General features: G+C 42.3%; 1 protein-coding gene across 1 annotated transcript in view; it reads right to left on the bottom strand.

Moving 5' to 3' along the window:
- The window catches only part of YLPM1 (YLP motif containing 1), a 68,286-nt gene that overhangs the window by 32,756 nt on the left and 17,596 nt on the right, over positions 1-17,934 (bottom strand). The window contains exons 3-10 of the mRNA XM_048484922.1: positions 16,861-17,055; positions 15,095-16,206; positions 11,381-13,495; positions 6,712-6,826; positions 5,165-5,669; positions 2,909-3,010; positions 2,049-2,141; positions 1,429-1,606 (exon numbers count right to left, since the gene is read on the bottom strand). Coding sequence (XP_048340879.1) covers positions 1,429-1,606; positions 2,049-2,141; positions 2,909-3,010; positions 5,165-5,669; positions 6,712-6,826; positions 11,381-13,495; positions 15,095-16,206; positions 16,861-17,055 — 4,415 coding nt within the window. The remainder of the gene's footprint in view (positions 1-1,428; positions 1,607-2,048; positions 2,142-2,908; positions 3,011-5,164; positions 5,670-6,711; positions 6,827-11,380; positions 13,496-15,094; positions 16,207-16,860; positions 17,056-17,934) is intronic.

Here is a 17,934-nt window from a genome sequence, read left to right as displayed (position 1 = left end):
CAGCTCTAGACTCTGCTAATAGTAGTTGCTTAGATGAGTTTCAGCTGATTTCCCCTGGGAAGTTAGCAAGCTGCGTGAAGGGGTCCACACCACTACATGCCCTCTGTATCCCTAATCTTTTAACCAGCTTGTGGCCAGGCCAGTCATGAGGTTCTAACTGCCCATTCAGTTCAGTGGGTATAGACAGTGATGGCAAACCTTTTTGAGACCGAGTGCCCAAATTGCAACCCAAACCCCACTTATTTATCGCAAAGTGCCAACACGGCAATTTAACCTGAATGCTGAGGTTTTAGTTTAGAAAAAACCGGTTGGCTCCCTCTTCCTCCGCCCCACCTGCTCGAGCAGGGGCCAGCCTGCTCTAGCCTCCAGCAAGTCCCATGTGCACCGCTCTGTGCCTCTCTAGCATCTCTGCTTCCTCTGCGCCCCCCCCCCCTCGGGCAACAGCCACCCGGAGCACAGGCACCAGGCCTGCCAGCCGAGTCCTCCCTGCTCACTGTGGTGCACGCACGTTGTGCTCAGTGGCCCAGGCCAGCCTAGATGTGTGTGTGGGAGGGTGATTTTCCGCCTCCCACATGACAAACTCTGTGTTCACGTGCCCACAGAGAGGGCTCCAAGTGCCACCTCTGGCACCCGTGCCATAGGTTCGCCATTACTGGTATAGGATGAGTGCCTTCCTCAGATGGTCCATCTTTTAGGTACAGCAGCACAAGAAGTTTAATTCCAATGGGCCTTTAGCACTAGAACTTAAGTTATGCTGGCTGGTATTTGTGCTACTCATTACTTTGAGTATATTTTCTTTCTTGGAGCAGCAGTGGCGTAGGAGGTTACGAGCTCGTGTATCTAATCTGGAGGAACTGGGTTTGATTCCCAGCTCTGTCGCCTGAGCTGTGGAGGCTTATCTGGGGAATTCAGATTAGCCTGTGCACTCCCACACACGCCAGCTGGGTGACCTTGGGCTAGTCACAGCTCTTCTGAGCTCTCTCAGCCCCACCCACCTCACAGGGTGTTTGTTGTGAGGGGGGAAGGGCAAGGAGATTGTAAGCCCCTTTGAGTCTCCTGCAGGACAGAAAGGGGGGATATAAATCCAAACTCTTCTTCTTCTTAAAGACCATTTAAAAGATGTTTATATGGTTGTTGATTACTGGCATTTTTAATTATATTTTCTTGTACCAAGCTAGTTTGAATTGTCTACTTTTTAAAGTACTTTTTTTGCTGAATGGTTACACAGAAGCACTTTAGGTTTAAACAGATTTTACCTAAATGAGGATCACTGAGTAATTTATGAAAAGATATTCCCGTATACAATTGTTGTCTCTAGAAAAACATTTGAGGATTATTGCTCTAACAAAAAAACTGAAAATTTTAAGACCTCTGATCAACAATGGTTACGAGAGCCTTTTGTACTCCAGTTGTTCCCACACTGCATACCTGTCTTCTCGTGGGTAACGATCTTTGTCAAATCTTTCCCGTTCATGGTCTCCAGAACTACGGTCTCTATAGGATTCTCGTTCTCGTCTGAAATCTCTATGGTCTGTATTTGTATTATTTTGTCGCTCGAAGTGAGTTTCTCTCTCCTTGATGTATCGATCTCTCTGGCCAGGATGCTCTGTAAAAAGAAGCAAAAATCATTTTTCTACAAGGCCCAGTTTATAAATTCCATCAACACAACCAAGTAGCTTTATTAAACTGTGCCATTTTAGGCTGTACACAGGCGTTATCCTGGGAAGCTAAAGGACTCTGAAGCAGGAAAAATGTATTCATATTACTTTTTTTAATATATAAAAGAGAAGAGGAAAGTGTATTTTGTTTGTTCACACAGAACCTACCAAATAGCAAACTGACAGTGGAATATGCTGGCTCAGAGGGCGGTGGAGTCTCCTTCTCCGGAGGTTATTAAACAGAGACTGGATGATCATCTGTTGGGAATGCTCTGATGGTGTGTGTTCCTGCATAGCAGGGGGTTGGACTGGATGGCCCTTGTGATCGCTTCCAACCCTATGATTCTATGATGCTTGCCTTCTTCAAAGAGTCACCAAAGAAACACCCACCTTTTGAAAAGGACTGTCTTTCATGAGGAGGTTCTGGACGCAGAGTTACTCGCTCTCCATACGGAATTTGTCCACCTTTACTGGCAGTTATATCTATTAAGTACAAATTGGCAATAACATAAAGATATTGTCCCAGTCTTTCAATATATGTATGCTTTAATTAAAGGCATGAGGGAAAGAAACACAAATCTACTGCTTCAAAAGAAAATAATCACCACTGAAGTAAACACATTACACAGAACAAAGATTCTGTATTTGTCCATCCTAACAAATGTGTAATTAAATTAAAAACAGACATTATCTAGCTAAAATTCTCAAGGGAAAATCTGTAACAAGGCAGAAACATGTCTAACATTTTTGTCTCCAAAAACAAAGGAGCAGGTGCCAATTCTGAAGTAGTGTTAAAACTAGCTCATCACATAGCAAGTAGACAGTGCAAACACTTGCTTTTTTTTAAAAAAAAGATTTATTTATGATATTTATACCCCGCCTCATACTGGCAACTGTAGGTTTACAAAGGTTAAAAAAATGATAAAGCCACAATAAAAAATCATGAATAAAATATAACAGTTAAAACAGCAATAAGGTAATTCCAACCCCCACTCCCACCCCCTCAGACCATCAGCTGCAGAGGGGGTTTCTAGGGAGGCTAACCAAATCCCTAGGCGAAGAGGGTAGTTTTCGCCATGTGCCTAGACCCTTAAAGGGTAGGTGTGTGGTGAATATCCAAGGCGAGATTATTCCACAGCCTGGAGGCAATCACAGAAAAAGTCTTCCCATGTGCCCTGCCCCCAGCGGGGGGAGGTACCACTAGGATTGCCTCCCACATAAAGCACATTATAGTAATCCAATCAGGTTACCAGAGTGTGCAAAACTGTAGCCAGGTCCCCTTTGTCCAAAAGTGTGCAGAGATGGTGAACCGGATGGAACTGCTTGAAGGCCCTCGTGGCCACCACCGTCACCTGAAGCAAAAGGACAGCAATGAATCCAAGAGCACCCCCAGATCTTCCAACCAGTCCTTCTGGGGCAATACAACTCCATTCAGAACTGCTTGCCTCTTGATTTCATGGACTTAGGAGCCCAAAACACAGAACCTCCCTCTTTTTGTTGGTCCTCATCCAACCCATAACTGCTTCCAGGCAGTAGTCCAGCATGAACAACACCTCTACTGACTCTGATGAAATGGACAGATTGAGCTGGATGTCATCTGTATATTGATGACACTTGACTCCAAATTCCCTGATAATCTCACCCAGTCGCTTCATATCAATGTAGAACAGAATAGGGGCCAGAACCGAGCCCTGAAGAATCCCACAAGGGAACTCCCAGGATTGCGAGCTTGAGTCCCCCAACACTATCTTCTGGAACCAATTCAAAGGTAGGAGAACCACTGTGTAAAACAGTGCCCCCCCCCCCCAACCCCATTCCCCAGAGCCGGTCTAGCAAAATACTATGGAGAATCAACAGGGAAGTATTCTCCCTGTCTCTCTTTCAATTGTTTTGAGATCATTCCCAAATCCCACCAGCTGCTTGCCAGCACAGATTGAATGGTTGGGTAGCAAACAGGACACACTGCAGCAAATACAGATATATGCTTGGGCACAAAGGCAACACATGTTTTGGTAACTCAAAAGGGCCCAGCATTCAATTTCTAACAGTAGGTAAACTATGGGGTGATCCATGTACCCCTTCCCATGCAGATTATATAGGGCTGCTTGCAAAAACAGTACAGAAACTACAACTGGTTAAAAAATGCCCCTGTAAAACAGCCGACAAATTCCTGCTGTAGGGACCGCATCTTACCAGCAGGACCATATTAACCCTAAGCTTTCAGGTACTCTGAACCCACTCCAGCACTTCAAGTTTTCACCCCCCTATAGCTGACAGCCTGATCCTGGTACAGTAGGTAACAGACCACCGTGATTAGCTCCAAATCAATTTTGAGGGCCGCCTGAAGAATTTTACTCACAATTTTACTCACTCACACGCAGTCAAGGTCATGACTACACTGTATTGCTTATGGAGGTATAATAAGAGTGGAGGCAGCATGATGTCACAACCCTGGCAATAGTGCACGATTGGCACACTGTCTCTCCCTCCCCCTCACCACTGACTCAAAACAAACCTCAGCTGACTACGAGTGTGCCTTGCAACTTGGGGTGTGGTAAGCACAATCCACAATTGGAAACACATGTAGGAGGTGGAACCAATGACAAAATGGTTGCTGCAAGAAGTGGAGCCAACCACAGAGCATCAGAGAGTAAGTTCATGCCCAACTTTAACAGTAACTTTTCAACATTTCAGGAAGAATCTCTGTTTAACAGAATACCTTTTAAAATAATTTCCTGCAGACATACAGCTTTGCTGCATGATTGAAGGTAATATATTTGTGCTGCAGCAATAGCTGCTGCCAAGGAAACCTTTAAAATATCTGCACAGTCAGTCGAATCTCCAGTGGCCAACAGAAAGCCCTACTGGGCAAATGCCTCATGTGTCCAGCCCACTTTCTAAAAACACTTGAAGGGCATTAGAAAAGTGTCTGTGCATACTATGGCACCTATATGCACTACATTATTAGACCACTGATGTTTACCTGATCCTTTTAAGCAGAGATGCCAGAGGTTGAACCTGGGAATTTTTGAATGCCAAGCAGATGCTCTACCACTGAGCCACAGTCCCTGCTAATAGGGGACCACGAGAAAGGCTCATCCACTCACCTTCCAGAGGACTTGCTGATCCCCTGTAGAAATCTTGCAACTATCCAAAGATTCTTAGACTTCAGTTTGAGAAATAATGCCTTAAAACTCCAGAAATTAGTTATAGATTCTATAAGAAGCCCTTCCTTTCTTGAGTTCTAAATCTATTTAATCAGATGACTCCAAATCCCAGCACTGCATAGGACACAGAGACATTTCTATCCATTTGTAGGTAGTTGGAAACACATTAGGATGAGATTGAGACCAAATTTTCCAGTATTTCAACACAAAGGTGTTTTCAGAAGCTCATTTACAATGCAGAGATTATGCTCCAATGTGTTGCTCTGAAGACAGTAGTACTTGCTCCCTTTATGTTACAGGAATAACTAACGTTTTAAAAATATTTTTAAAAATACTCACCTTGACCGTGTCCATGGCCATGGCCGTGTCCATAGTCGACGGTCTGATGCATAACTGGTGGCTTGGAAAGTTGTGGCATACCTGACGCAAGGGATGTTGGGATTGGTGAGGGGTCTGTTTTAGGTAAGTCGTACTCTGATTTTATTCCTTTATCTTCACTGGTGTCCCAAAGCCCTTGGAAAGAATCTTCATCCCAACGCTCTTGGTTCATAGCAAGGGATGGCTTCACCACAGAAGCTGAAACCTGAGTGGCTGCTGCAGTTGAAAGGGGACCTGGAGGGTCTGGTGGCACTGATGGAGCCGGTGGCCTGACCATGGGAAGAGGGGCTTTTGCAGCTGGAACAGGTGGCCTCACTGCTGGGACAGAAAGCTTTGCTACAGGGGCAGTTGCCTTTGTGGTTGGGGTGGGCTGCCGAAATAAGATGGGTGGCTTTATAATTACAGCTGGAGTTGGTGCAATTGGTTGTTCCTCTATAGGTATTTCAGGTTGCATTTCAGAAGGTGCCTAGATAAAAAGAAACATTTAACAGACCCGAAATCCACCTTTCGGAGCATATTCTTTGTGTGACAAGGGTAAATACACCAAATCTATTTTTTACAATGCTGCTGCTTCATATAGCTTATAACGTAGAAAGACTTTATTATAATGGAATGAGTCAGGAAGAATGGTTTGATAAAGGGAAAGAGATTACAGACTGTACTACAGTGTATGGTACGTACTACCTGTTGAGCATATATTATCTTATTATTTAATTTCGGCATAATTTAATATGCCATGTTAATACTTCTGATTTGTTTCAGCTTTTTTCCAGCTTTTTTACTTAATTAAAATTCTCACAGTCCTAATTCTGTTACATGGTTAATTGGATGACCCAACCTACTGACTGCATTAACTTACAACACTGTAACATTAATAAATAAAATTATTCTCTTGCAGAGAATAAATATCTAACAAGCATTTTTCTGTTCCAAATGGTCCTCCGTAATCTGTTTACCAAAAGCAACTCTCTGTCCAGTTATCTCAAGAGCCAGATCAGAGTTAACATGGTCACATATGAAACTGTCACTTCCCAAAAGTGGATTTACATCAGCACTGTGGATGCTAACTGTTGCTTTATGCACAGAAATTGCTGCCAGGAAGAGCAAGGCAGAATGCTCCTTCTTTCAAATGACTGGTCTAGTTGGACAAGTTAACAAACAATGGAACTTTTCAATCAATTAGAACTTGACAATGGGACTTTACAATGAATCAATGGAACTTTACAATCAATTAGAAAGTCCATACCAAACTTATTAAGCCACGCATATTTTTTCCCCTGGAATATGAGCAGCATTTAGTTTTTCCTGCCTTTTGTTTGTACTTGATTGCTGATGCTATTATGTTTTTATTGTATTCTGGTTTCATGACAATGATTTACGCCAACTATGTAAATTACTTTGGGCTTGTTTTCTGGAGGAAAATATTATAACCTTTAAAAGCAAATAAAGAAACAGGCACCGTAGAACGAACTTCCATTTGCACAGTATACCCTTCACAGTTAATTTACCTGAAAGTTCTCCTGCCTTGTAGCCACTGAACTTTGGACTCTAGCCATTTCCTGTGGTGGCAGATCAGGCTCAGGAACGAAGTCTTGCATCTTCTGCATATGTTCTTTCTGTTCTCTGCAGAGCCAAAAAGTACAGCATTTGCCATAAGCATCTCTTTCAAGAATTCATTCCAATACCCGCAAAGTATATGATCTACTGGTTTACCAAATTCAACTCTTTTTCTTAGTGCCAAACACGAGCAGCCAACAATTTGCAAAAAACACTTATCCCCCTCCCAAGATATACCTTTACACCCTCACCTCAAATCAACTGTTACTGTTCTTGAGAATATCCGCTTGCCGGTGAAAGAAAAAAAATCTAGCCCTCACTATGAAAACCTTCAGATCAGAATCTTAATATATACATTCCAGCCTAGATGACAAAAAAGTACCACCATAGGAACATACAGATAAAAAAGCTCCATGTTACTTTTAATTCTCTTGTCTCTACAATCAGCAACAAAACTTTGTCAAAACATATTCACTAATTTACTGAGAATTTAATGCATCCATAGGATACAGTGCTGAATTCCTTTATTGGTACATCTTCTCAATCTGATTGTCATAATTGATGTGAAGAGTTTATAATCAATGTTCAATAATGAGATGGGTCTATGTCAGGGGTAGGGAACCTGCGGCTCTCCAGATGTTCAGGAACTACAATTCCCATCAGCCCCTACCAGCATGGCCAATTGGCCATGCTGACAGAGGCTGATGGGAATTTCAGTTCCTGAACATCTGGAGAGCCGCAGGTTCCCTACCCCTGGTCTATGTGATTGTGGTGTTTCTGGGTCAACACCTTCTTTGTAAATCAATGTTATATGTGCATCTTGCCCTAAAGATGGCAGTTTGTTGGAGAGAATCTATAGAATTCATCCCATCCAATAATGTTAAGCTTAATTTTTTTGCTATGTTTTTGCAATATTCTGCGGTTAGGCCCTCTGGACCAGGTGCTCTGCATTTTTAAAACGTTTAACTGTTTTTATTCCCAAAAGATTTTTCAAGGATAATATACAATTTGTTATAAATGCCTTCGAATATGCTAAATCAAAGAAAATTAAAACTGCCTTTTTTTTAAAGATGCTGAAAAGGCCTTTGACAATATTTCCTGGGACTTTAGGTTGACAACACTAGAGTATTTAAAATGTAGACCTAAGTTTCATAATTGGATCCGGAATATGTATACAAAGAAACAAACAAGCATAAATAGTCTTCTTACTGAAGAATTACAGATTAAAAAGGGCACCAGATTGTTTGTAGGTCACTGCTGAGAAGGCACCTAGTTATGGGACAATGAAGTCTCTGAGGGTGTGTATTATTTAGTTAACAGAGTCAGGAGTAGATTTCCAGGTGGAATACCCCAGAGCCTGCTCTTTTGCTGAAAGGAGTTGAATATTTAAGTATCTGTCAAGTTCTGTGAAGATTTTCCCTGTGTAAGAAATTTGGTAGGATTGTTAAAACTGAGCCAGAGAACTGTTTGGAAACTATAATATCTGAAACAACTAAAGTGTTTAGTAAAATATTCCTGCCAGTGAAAAAGAAAAGTTTAATTATTTCTGTAATTTATTTTCTTGCAATTCTATAAATAAACGTTTCATCTTTATTTGCCTGTTAATAAGCATCAAGTGTCATTTAAGTGTGCCCAATCCAGCCTGGTAAATTCCAAATGGACCCAAAAGCTATGCTGTTGGGTATTTTGCCCAAAAATCTACCAAACAGGCATCAAGAACAATGTTTTCCTAATAATTTCCTCAACCTCCCTTGTTAACCATGGTGGCTTTCTTTTGGACTGGGTGCTGCCTTTCCTAACCTGCGGAACACATTCCAGCTGAATTTTTATTACTGTGTTTTTAAATAACCTCCAAGCATCTTGGACAGTTTTGACTTGATTTTTCCTTTCAGCTTCCTGCGCACTATCCCCCTCATCTTTGAGAAATTTTTGTACTTAACAGCAGAAAGAACCATTATTGCTTCAACTTGGAGATTGGAAAGCGTTTCCATGCATGAGATTTGGGAGGAAAAAACAAGACAGCATTTTGTAAACAGAAGACTTGAATTTAAAGAAAAATGGGAGTCTTATTCTAAGTATTATAAAACATGAAGGATTATTTAATTTTAAGTGCAGCTGTTACAAGTCTAACATAAAAGTATATAAATGTAGCCATATTTCCTTAACAGTTAACCGTTGCTAATATTGATAAATAATTTTAAATTAAGCAGTTATAAAACTGCAGGACAGATTTGCTATCTTTTGTGACAAAAATATTATTACTCCTTAATTTAAATTGTTTTTTTAATCCCTTCAGTATTAGTAATAATTAATGCATATCCATCTTTTACTTGTTTGTATGCTATTATTCTTTTTCCTGTGTTTTTATGTTGATGCTTTAAATTTTGCTTTAAAAAAGAATACAGCACTGTACAGCACTTAATCTGAATAGTCTAATGTGTTAATGTAAAAGCCACATAGAATAAACTTTAGTTGTTTGAAAGCTATAAGACATGAACAAATGAGACACGTTTTTATCATTACATGCACATTTTGTTACAAATTACTTATATAAATTTATTCATTCATTTGATTTTTAATGTTAGGAAATAGACATAAGTAATAAAATTATTCATGTATGTAATTTTTATTAGCATTAATTATAAGAATCATTCTAGGTGGTAACCTAAGCATAGTGTATTACAATCAAAATAAACAGGATCCTTGCTTGTATTATTGGAAGAAGTGGACTCAAACCCAACAAAAAAATCTGCAGGGAAAAAAACCCTAAAGGAGAAATCTGGCTTTTATTATCAATGTAGGCATAAACCCAGTTCTTCCCCCCCACTGTCTCTACTCTTTGAGAAGAGTAATGTCCCCTTCCCTAAAATCAAAGGCAGAAGAGTTAAAAGTACAGCTGACACACACAGCCTCTCTAACACCCCCCTCCACCTCACCAGCCAGCCTTGATTCTTTAAATATGCACCAGCCATCTAACTCTAACTTTGAGGTTTGCAATTCAAAGCGATCCTGAGAGACAAATGCAAGCACCCATCGCATTGCTGGTTTGGGGCAAAGACTGGAGGGGGGAGGCATTAAAAAAAACAAGGGCACTCTAATACAAAATGTTTTCATGAAAGTGCCAGATATCTATTCAGAAAAGTGAATTAGGGTACCATTCAGCCAAGGCAAAATGATCACCCTCCACCCCCCTTCTTACTGTAAATTATGAACTTCACCCTCCACATAACAATTTTTTTTCCAAAACTATGAAGGACACATTATTAAGTGATCCAACCAAAGTGTTCAGCCACTTTAAGACCTGTTGATTTCCATAGGAGATGGCTGGTATGATGTGATTTCACAAATTAATCTCAACAAAAATGTTCCTCCAAACAGTTTGAACATGGGATAAAATGTTGAAAGCAGCTGTGTGTTAGTTAAAAAGAAGGGGTGGGAGAATGAAGTAAAATTACCTGAGAACACAGATAAACTTGAAAGGGGTCTTGGGGTAAGATGGAGATACTTACCGTATATACTCGTGTATAAGTCAACCTGAGTATAAGTCGAGGCACCTAATGTTACCACAAAAACTTGGAAAATTTATTGACTCGTGTATAAGTCGAGGGTGGGAAATGCAGCAGCTAGCAGCACAGAGTAGGGCGCCTCCGCCATTCCCCCTGTGCCCTAGGGAGAAGGCAGCCCGCTCTGTTTGCTAAAGTAAGTGTGTGGGGGGCGCCATGGGGGGAGGGGTTGGAGAGAATTTTCTGCCCCACACGTGACCCAAAACCGTGTGCCCGGTGCGTAGCGCACCCCCCTGTCCCCTGGTAGCCCTGCCACTGACTCACATATAAGTTGAGGGGGGAATTTTTCAGCCTAAAAAAAGGGCTGAAAAACTCGACTTATACGCGAGTATATACGGTATATTGTGTTTCCATCTGCTGCAAAATGAGGCGGACTGTTAAAGCAACTAGAGGCAAGGACACACATAGCGAGACAGGGGGAGACCCACTCCGCCTCCAGCCTTCCTAACTGTGAGCTGCACAATATGTGGCAAAGAGCCGCATGCAGCTCATGAGCCACAGTTTGGCCACTGGTTTTAGGGGATGGCTTTCAACCACTTGTCCATACTGAGTAAAGCAGAAATAGCACACACACACACTTTATCTGCTGCAAATGAAAGTTTGTTTTTACCATTCAGTCTTTGATTTAGTCTCATCCAGTCACAAGGAGGCTTTTCTCTGGAGGACAAATCCTAAGAGAGGCAATCACTGTTCTCTGAACCCTTCTAGCATTAATTTTCATATGCGACTGGATCAAAAGGTGAAGTGACCTCTTCTCTCCAGGCAAAATGGGAGACTAACAAGCAACCATTTCCATTCCACTGACTTTTTGCTTCCACGGAGCCCCCTTTCCGGAGTGCTGTAGGTCTTAATAAGCAAAGTCCTTCTGCTTTCCGTTCCTTGAATCAGATCCTGGGATAACAATGATAATCACCCACCACCCAGTTACCCAAATTTTTTTTTATCAATCTCAAGTAACCCACAATTTTACTTAACACTCTGGAAAGAGAGGCAGAGAGAGGAACAGCCTGGGAAGGGAAAGTTTTTGTACAGTAAGCAACAAGAACAACCAGCTCACCTTAGCATTTTCAACTCCTGGGCAGCCTTCAAGATTATTTCATGTTGCCTTTGACTAAGGACCATTACTCCTCCTGTTGACTGCTCAGACTTTGCACTTGGTTCTTCTGCACGTATATCAGATAATGGTGGCAGAGGCGGCGGTTCCAGATGATCATCTAAAGTTGGGAATCTGTCCACATCCTCTGGATACCACTTTTCTGGAAGTCTTTTCCTCTCCCAATCATTCCTTTCAGGAGGAAAGTCAGATGGCTCCCTCCATGTATCTGGATACTCTCTGATTCTAAGTTCCCCTCTGTCTCTAGGATCATAGAAATCTCTGTCTCTGTCCTCCATCCACTGCTCTTCACGATACCTGTCCAAAGGAGGAAGTGGCGGAAGGGGAGGCAAAGGTGGGAGAGGAGGTATGTCTAGATCACGACTCAGTGTATCTCTGTCACTCAGTGGCCTTATGTAATCTCTGTCCCAGTCTCTTCCAAATTCACGATCATAAGAATCCAAGGGTCTTCTGATCCTGTCCAGGTCTCTGTCCATCTCCCTCTCTCTAGTCACTGGCCTTTCCCAGTCATTCCAAAATGAATCACGTCTGTCAAGGTCAGCAGACAATGGAGGTAAAGGAGGGAGAGGAGGGAGAGGTGAAAGAGGAGGCAATGGACGACGATGTGATAGCGAATCATCTCTCTCATACAGATCAAGAGAGCTATCATGATACCGGCGGTCACGTTCACGTTCAGGCCAGTATCTATCACTTTCCCAATCGTCCAATCGTCTGCGTTCTAAAGGTGGAACATCTCTGTATTCAAATGGACATCCTTCTTCTAGGTTTGAATCTCCATAAGCCCATGGAGGCCTGCGTGGTTCATCACAAAATGGAGGTAAATTTTCAGTATTGCCTCCAAGACCTACGTCGTGCCTGTGAAGTTCCATTTCCTGGCTGCTAGGCCTTCTGACTGGGTCTCTGTCCCGGCTACTAGGTCGCCGATCTGAGCCTCTCTCTCTGCTACCAGCTTGTCGACTGGGACCCCTTTCCCGGCTACTGGCCTGCCGATCCAGCCTCCTCTCTCGGCTACCAGGCCGCCTGACCGGTTCCCTCTCCCGGCTACTTGCACGGCCTCTCTCTCTGCTGCCCGTTCGATGATCTGGCTCTCCATCTCTAGCTGGCAACCCTCTTTCCTGGCTCCTGGATCGCCTGCCTTGTACTCTCTCCTGACTGCCTGGTTCCCAGCTGCCTGGCTGTCTCTCTGGCAGCTTCTCATGGAGTTCTGTGCCACTGTTTAACCCTCTGCCAGCTACATCTCTAATCTGACCTCTGCCTCTACCTCGAGTTGGCATCCCCCTGCCCCTGGCATTTTCTAACCGGGTCTGGCCTCTACCTCTCGTATCCTCTATCCGACCTTGGCCTCTACCTCTGACAGCTGGTCCTTTAGATTGATTATCTCCTGGCTTAATCTGCCCTCTCCCCCTGTCCTCTAGTTTAGGTGGTTCCTTGTTCTGGCTATTTTCAGGCGAAACTAATTTGCTCTCTGCAGAGTTCAAGTCTGTATTTCCAAGTGCTGGAGTTGGCAGCAATGGTTTCTTCCCTCCTGGTTTTGGTGGCGGAGCAGGAACTGATGATGGACCAGAAGCTGTTTTAGATGCTTCTATCTGCCGTCCAGGCTCTGTGGTGCTCCACTTTTGTGCTTCTGATGTCACTTCTTTGCCATCTATTCTGGATGTATTTTGCTGCATGGTAGATGGGCCTTTACCTGCCTGAAGTTGACCAGAATTTTTTCTATCCAGTGGAGGTTTAGAATGATTTGCAGCTGCCTGAGTGCTGGCCACATCACTGAAAGAGTTGCTACCATCGGCCTGCGGATGCTGCTGACCCGAAGGGGGCCTAGACCCCCGCCACTGTGTTCCACCTGATTGGGAAGCCTGCGCCTGCGATATGCCTGACGCAGAATAAAATGCTGCTGCTGGGCCCCGGGGGATTGTTCCCTGTTTGCCGGAAGATCCATCCATTTTCTGATTTTGAAGCCTTGGCTTTGGGCCTTCTAACCGCTGGCCCTGGAAATGCGGCCCTCTCTGTCTTGGGGCTTCAAATCTCTCGAAGCTTCCTCCTCGTGGTCCATCAAACCTGTGGGTTTAAAAAGCGTTATTTGATTAAAGGATGACTCCAAAGAGGTGGCATAGAAATATCCTAAAAAAAATTAATTCAAGTAAAACAAATTAGTTGGATTTGCTTACAACAGAGCCCATATAGTTTGTCAGGGAAATATCTGCCTAATTCAAACTTCATGAAGTAATAAACGACCCTCACTATTAACCAGGAAACTAAATATTATATATGTAACATACATGTAGATAATGGGTTTTCCTTCCCTATAAAACACAATTTGACAAAGATCTACCAATGTCCGCAGCAGCAAATCTGTAACTTGAGGTATTTGGATGTCTACCTTGGAACTTCAAAGGTACATGTTAATAACTATAAACAGTGTCACTTATATGAGAAATATAGTAGGAAACGGATAAAACACCCTCTTCACCAGTTTCACTGCTGAGATGCAGTTCAGAGCTCCCACTCTGTAGCTGCATTAAATAAAAATAAAAAATTCAGAAGATATCAGATGGAGTAGTGGTTGGAAAGATAGGCTGGGATCTGGGAGACGCAGGTTCAAATCCCCACTCTGCCATGGGTGCTTGCTTGGTGAGCCATTCACACTCAGCCTAACCTACCCCACAAGGATGTTGTGAGAATAAAATGAAGAGGAGAAAACTATAATAGGCATGCTTTGACTTCCCATTGGGGGGAAAGGTGGGACAAAAACAAAAATCAGCTGACAGAGCTCTTTTCAAATATTTGATTTTCAGGCGTGTAGGATCCTGCCTCTTTGAAGCTCTTTAATGAAAACTTGAATTCTCAGACTTGTATAATTCCAGCAAATCTGACATTCTGCCTGCAAGAACGTTGGTTCTGTCTTGTAGAAACAAACATGCAAATATAATCAGACATCCCATGTAGGGAAATGGGCAAATTAGTTACACCTACTCTTTTCACCCTGAATTCACCCTGAATCCCAAAGTGACATACAATCAAAGGAAATATTAAATCTTTTAACATTAAATATAAATTAAGTTCTTGATCACCATGCAGAAAGTCATTAAGTATACAGCCCTATGCATGTGCACATACTTTGCAACAACATCCATTGGTCTTAGCGGGACTTATAAACGGGACTGAGCTCAGTTGAAGACTACAACACACAATACATTGTAATCCAGAAAGAATCACTTCTCCCCATATGTAAAATAAACTTTGCTTTCCAAGAAGAAAAGGAGATTGTTCCTACCACTGGACACATTGGGTAAAATAGGGAAAAGTGGCCACAAAAAACTACCAATCCACAGAGCATTATCTCAAGAATACTCTTTGCCAAAGGACCCCCTTCAAATATAAAGCAGATCTGGATGTCTCTGGGCACTCTAGAATCATTCCAGAGGAATGTTTGATGCATACAAGGTGACAACACTGTAAGTCACATGATGAAGCAGGGCTATCACTGATAGCAGTGATCATATCACAAGACAAGCAAATCCACATAAAACATCTTATCTCTACAGTGCTAAATACAGCAAAACTATGTTTAAAATAAACCTTTAACCATCTTCCTCCAACACAGTTGTACAGTCTTGCAATACTGTTTGAAAATTAAAAAGGGGAAAACAATCATACCTTGGACCCCTAGGGCCATCAAAACACAGCCCTCTGGGAGATTCAGTAAACCCAGTTGATCTCACTGGTTTGCTCTGATAGGTAGTGGTGGCAGTGGTGGTGGCTACAGATGATGAGGACACTGTAGAAGGCGGCTTCACTTCAGCAGAGCCTAGTTCAGATGAGCCAGAACCAAATGGCATTGCCTGTTTGCCCAGAGGAATGCCTTGGTCAGAAGAACTAGTAGATGATGTCACATTTGAGTGATAAGGCATTGTGGTAGACGAATCTGAACCTTTATAAGAAAAAGAAGGAGGGGTGGGAGTAGGAAGTAGAGCTGGCCTAGCTGTCTCGATGGTGTGAGAGGTGGGAGGTGAATCAATAATTTTAAATGAAAAGGAAGAAGCAGCAGGGGTAGGAAGGAGAGATGGTCTGCCTACATCAGTGGCTTGGGAGGCAGCAGAAGAATCGGTCATTTTAAATGAAAAAGAACTAAGGGAAGGTGTGGGAAGGAATGCCGGCCTGGTTGTTTCCATGGACTGAGAGGCAGTGGGTGACTCTGTTGCTTTAAATGTATAAGAAGGAGGTGTGGATGGGGGAAGCAGAGCTGGCCTAGAAATCTCTGTTGCATGGGAAGTAGTAGATGACTCGGCCAATTTAAACTGAAAAGCAGCTGATGAAGAAAATGGAGCAGCCCTTGCAGTTTCAGTGTTCTGGGTACTCTGAAGACCAGATTCTTTGGGACCAGATATATCAGTTCCATGAGAGCCAGAAGAGAACCCAGAGGATGTCACAGACAGTGTAGCTGAGGGCAAAGTAGAGGGCATAACAGGCACGCCCACTTGAGCAGTCTGAGAAAATGGAGGAAACTGTGGAACAGTTGTACCCCCAGTATATTGACTGCTCATCTTTTGAAGGGACTTCACTTTCTCCAGCAAGTGGTTCTGCGTGGCTTTCATCTGCCCTTGCCACATGTTCCATTGTTTCTCGCACTCATGAAGCTGGTCCTTGTGAGGATAGGTCTGGAGCTGATCCTGCCACTGCTGAAATTCCCGTTCCCATTCTTTATAAAGTGGCTGGAACTTTTTGTGTTGTGACTCATAATGCTGTAGCTGCATCTCTGTTGACATTGTCTGCGTGCAAGAGAAAGTAATAGTGAAGGCATGCAAAGGCCCATAAAATAATGTTTTGCAAACTTGAAGCTATTTAATGCAGTCAATGTAGCAGAAATTTGGATCTACGATCTCAGATGAAATACTGAATACTGTCACAGTTGCAATATTACTGTGCTCCGATGGTGAAGTCATACACTGGAGTCTTGGAATACAATTTTCTTCCCCCCGTCCCCCATTACTGTGACAATATAAAGTACCTACCTTATTTATTTATTTGGAAAATGTTTACATCCCTCTCTGTAAACCTGTCCAAGGAGGCTCACAAGTAAAAACAGTATAATAAAATTATACAAGCAACAAAACAAATTACAACTACTGTAGTCTTCACTGTGATCCTAAACATACTGCTTAATTAAGCCCCACTGAAGAAAGCAGGAGTCTTTTCTACACAATGGATTTCACACAAGAACTGCAGCTTAGTTTTTCCCCTTTACATTGGAATGCAGCTTCTGAAGAAAAGGACAAGAAGCTAACATTTAGCCAACAGGAAACGGTCTGCTATGATAAAAAAGACAATTATGAAAAATAATCACACTCATCATTAAAGTACAGTAACAACTCCAGCAAGGCAACAGAAAGAAGGAATCAAATTCTATTCCTGCAAAGACTCACAGGCAAATGTGGGGGTTGTTGTATGATCTGTTGATAATGATGCAGCATCTGTTGCAACTGTGCATGCTTTTGCATAATTCTCTGGTACTGGAAGCCCACACGCTGCTGTGGATGCTGCTGCCATTGGGTAGCTGCAGCCTGCAGTTGCTGCAACCTTAAACTCTCCTCAGGATCCTCTGGTGGTTTGATGCTCAGCTGAAGACACAAATAAATATCAGAACAGAAAGGTTGATCAAATATGCAGCTGTACAGCTTTCATCCCTGAAGATACTGGCATACGGATTAGGCACAACTAATCACGAATGGAGCACAGAGATCTTTACCACACTACCCCTCCACATACAGTTCATGTCTCTAGAAAAGCATCTTCTGACTATCACAGCATCCCCAGGAATGACAAGAGATGTGGGCAAAGGACTGCAATGAGAAGGAGGAAATCAGCACATTTCTCTTGTGCAAACTCTTTAATCTGCTCATGGAAGAGTGAGAAGTGGTAATTCCTTTCAGTGCCTCCTTCTTGCTATTAACACAACCAATGTGGTTCTTCAGGCAAGGGATCCCCTTCTGCAGACTCCCTGAGGCAGGAGATAACTTCTATAATGCAAAGATCCTTTCTGCAAACTACCTCTATTAATCACTGATTTCATCCAATCATTTATGAATTGCTCCAGGTTTACACATATATTTTCTTCATTATTTATTTATATACTTCTCTATCCCTCCCTATAACTGAAGGTCTCATTGCGGGTAACAATATAAAACAAAAAAAAGTAAAAATAATTATAAACTGTACACAATAAGATCTGTTTAAAATTCTTAAAAGTCTATTAAAATCCTTTAAAATGTATTAAAAATCCTAAAAAAACAATTAAAAATCATAAAATTTCCAAAAGGGGAAACCTACTCTTCAGCCAAAGGCCAAGATAAGTGCATATTTCCCAAATATCTAAATACGTATAGAGAAAATGGTTGACACACCTCAACGGGGAGACTGTTCCACAATCTTGGGGCTAACACTCAAAAAGACCTATCTCGGGTCTCCACTTTGCTTATCACTGAAGGTGATGGTACCAC

This window comes from Sphaerodactylus townsendi, linkage group LG02 (assembly GCF_021028975.2).
Source record: "Sphaerodactylus townsendi isolate TG3544 linkage group LG02, MPM_Stown_v2.3, whole genome shotgun sequence".
Classification (NCBI taxonomy): Eukaryota; Metazoa; Chordata; class Lepidosauria; order Squamata; family Sphaerodactylidae; genus Sphaerodactylus; species Sphaerodactylus townsendi.
This window is presented reverse-complemented; position numbering and strand designations above follow the sequence as displayed.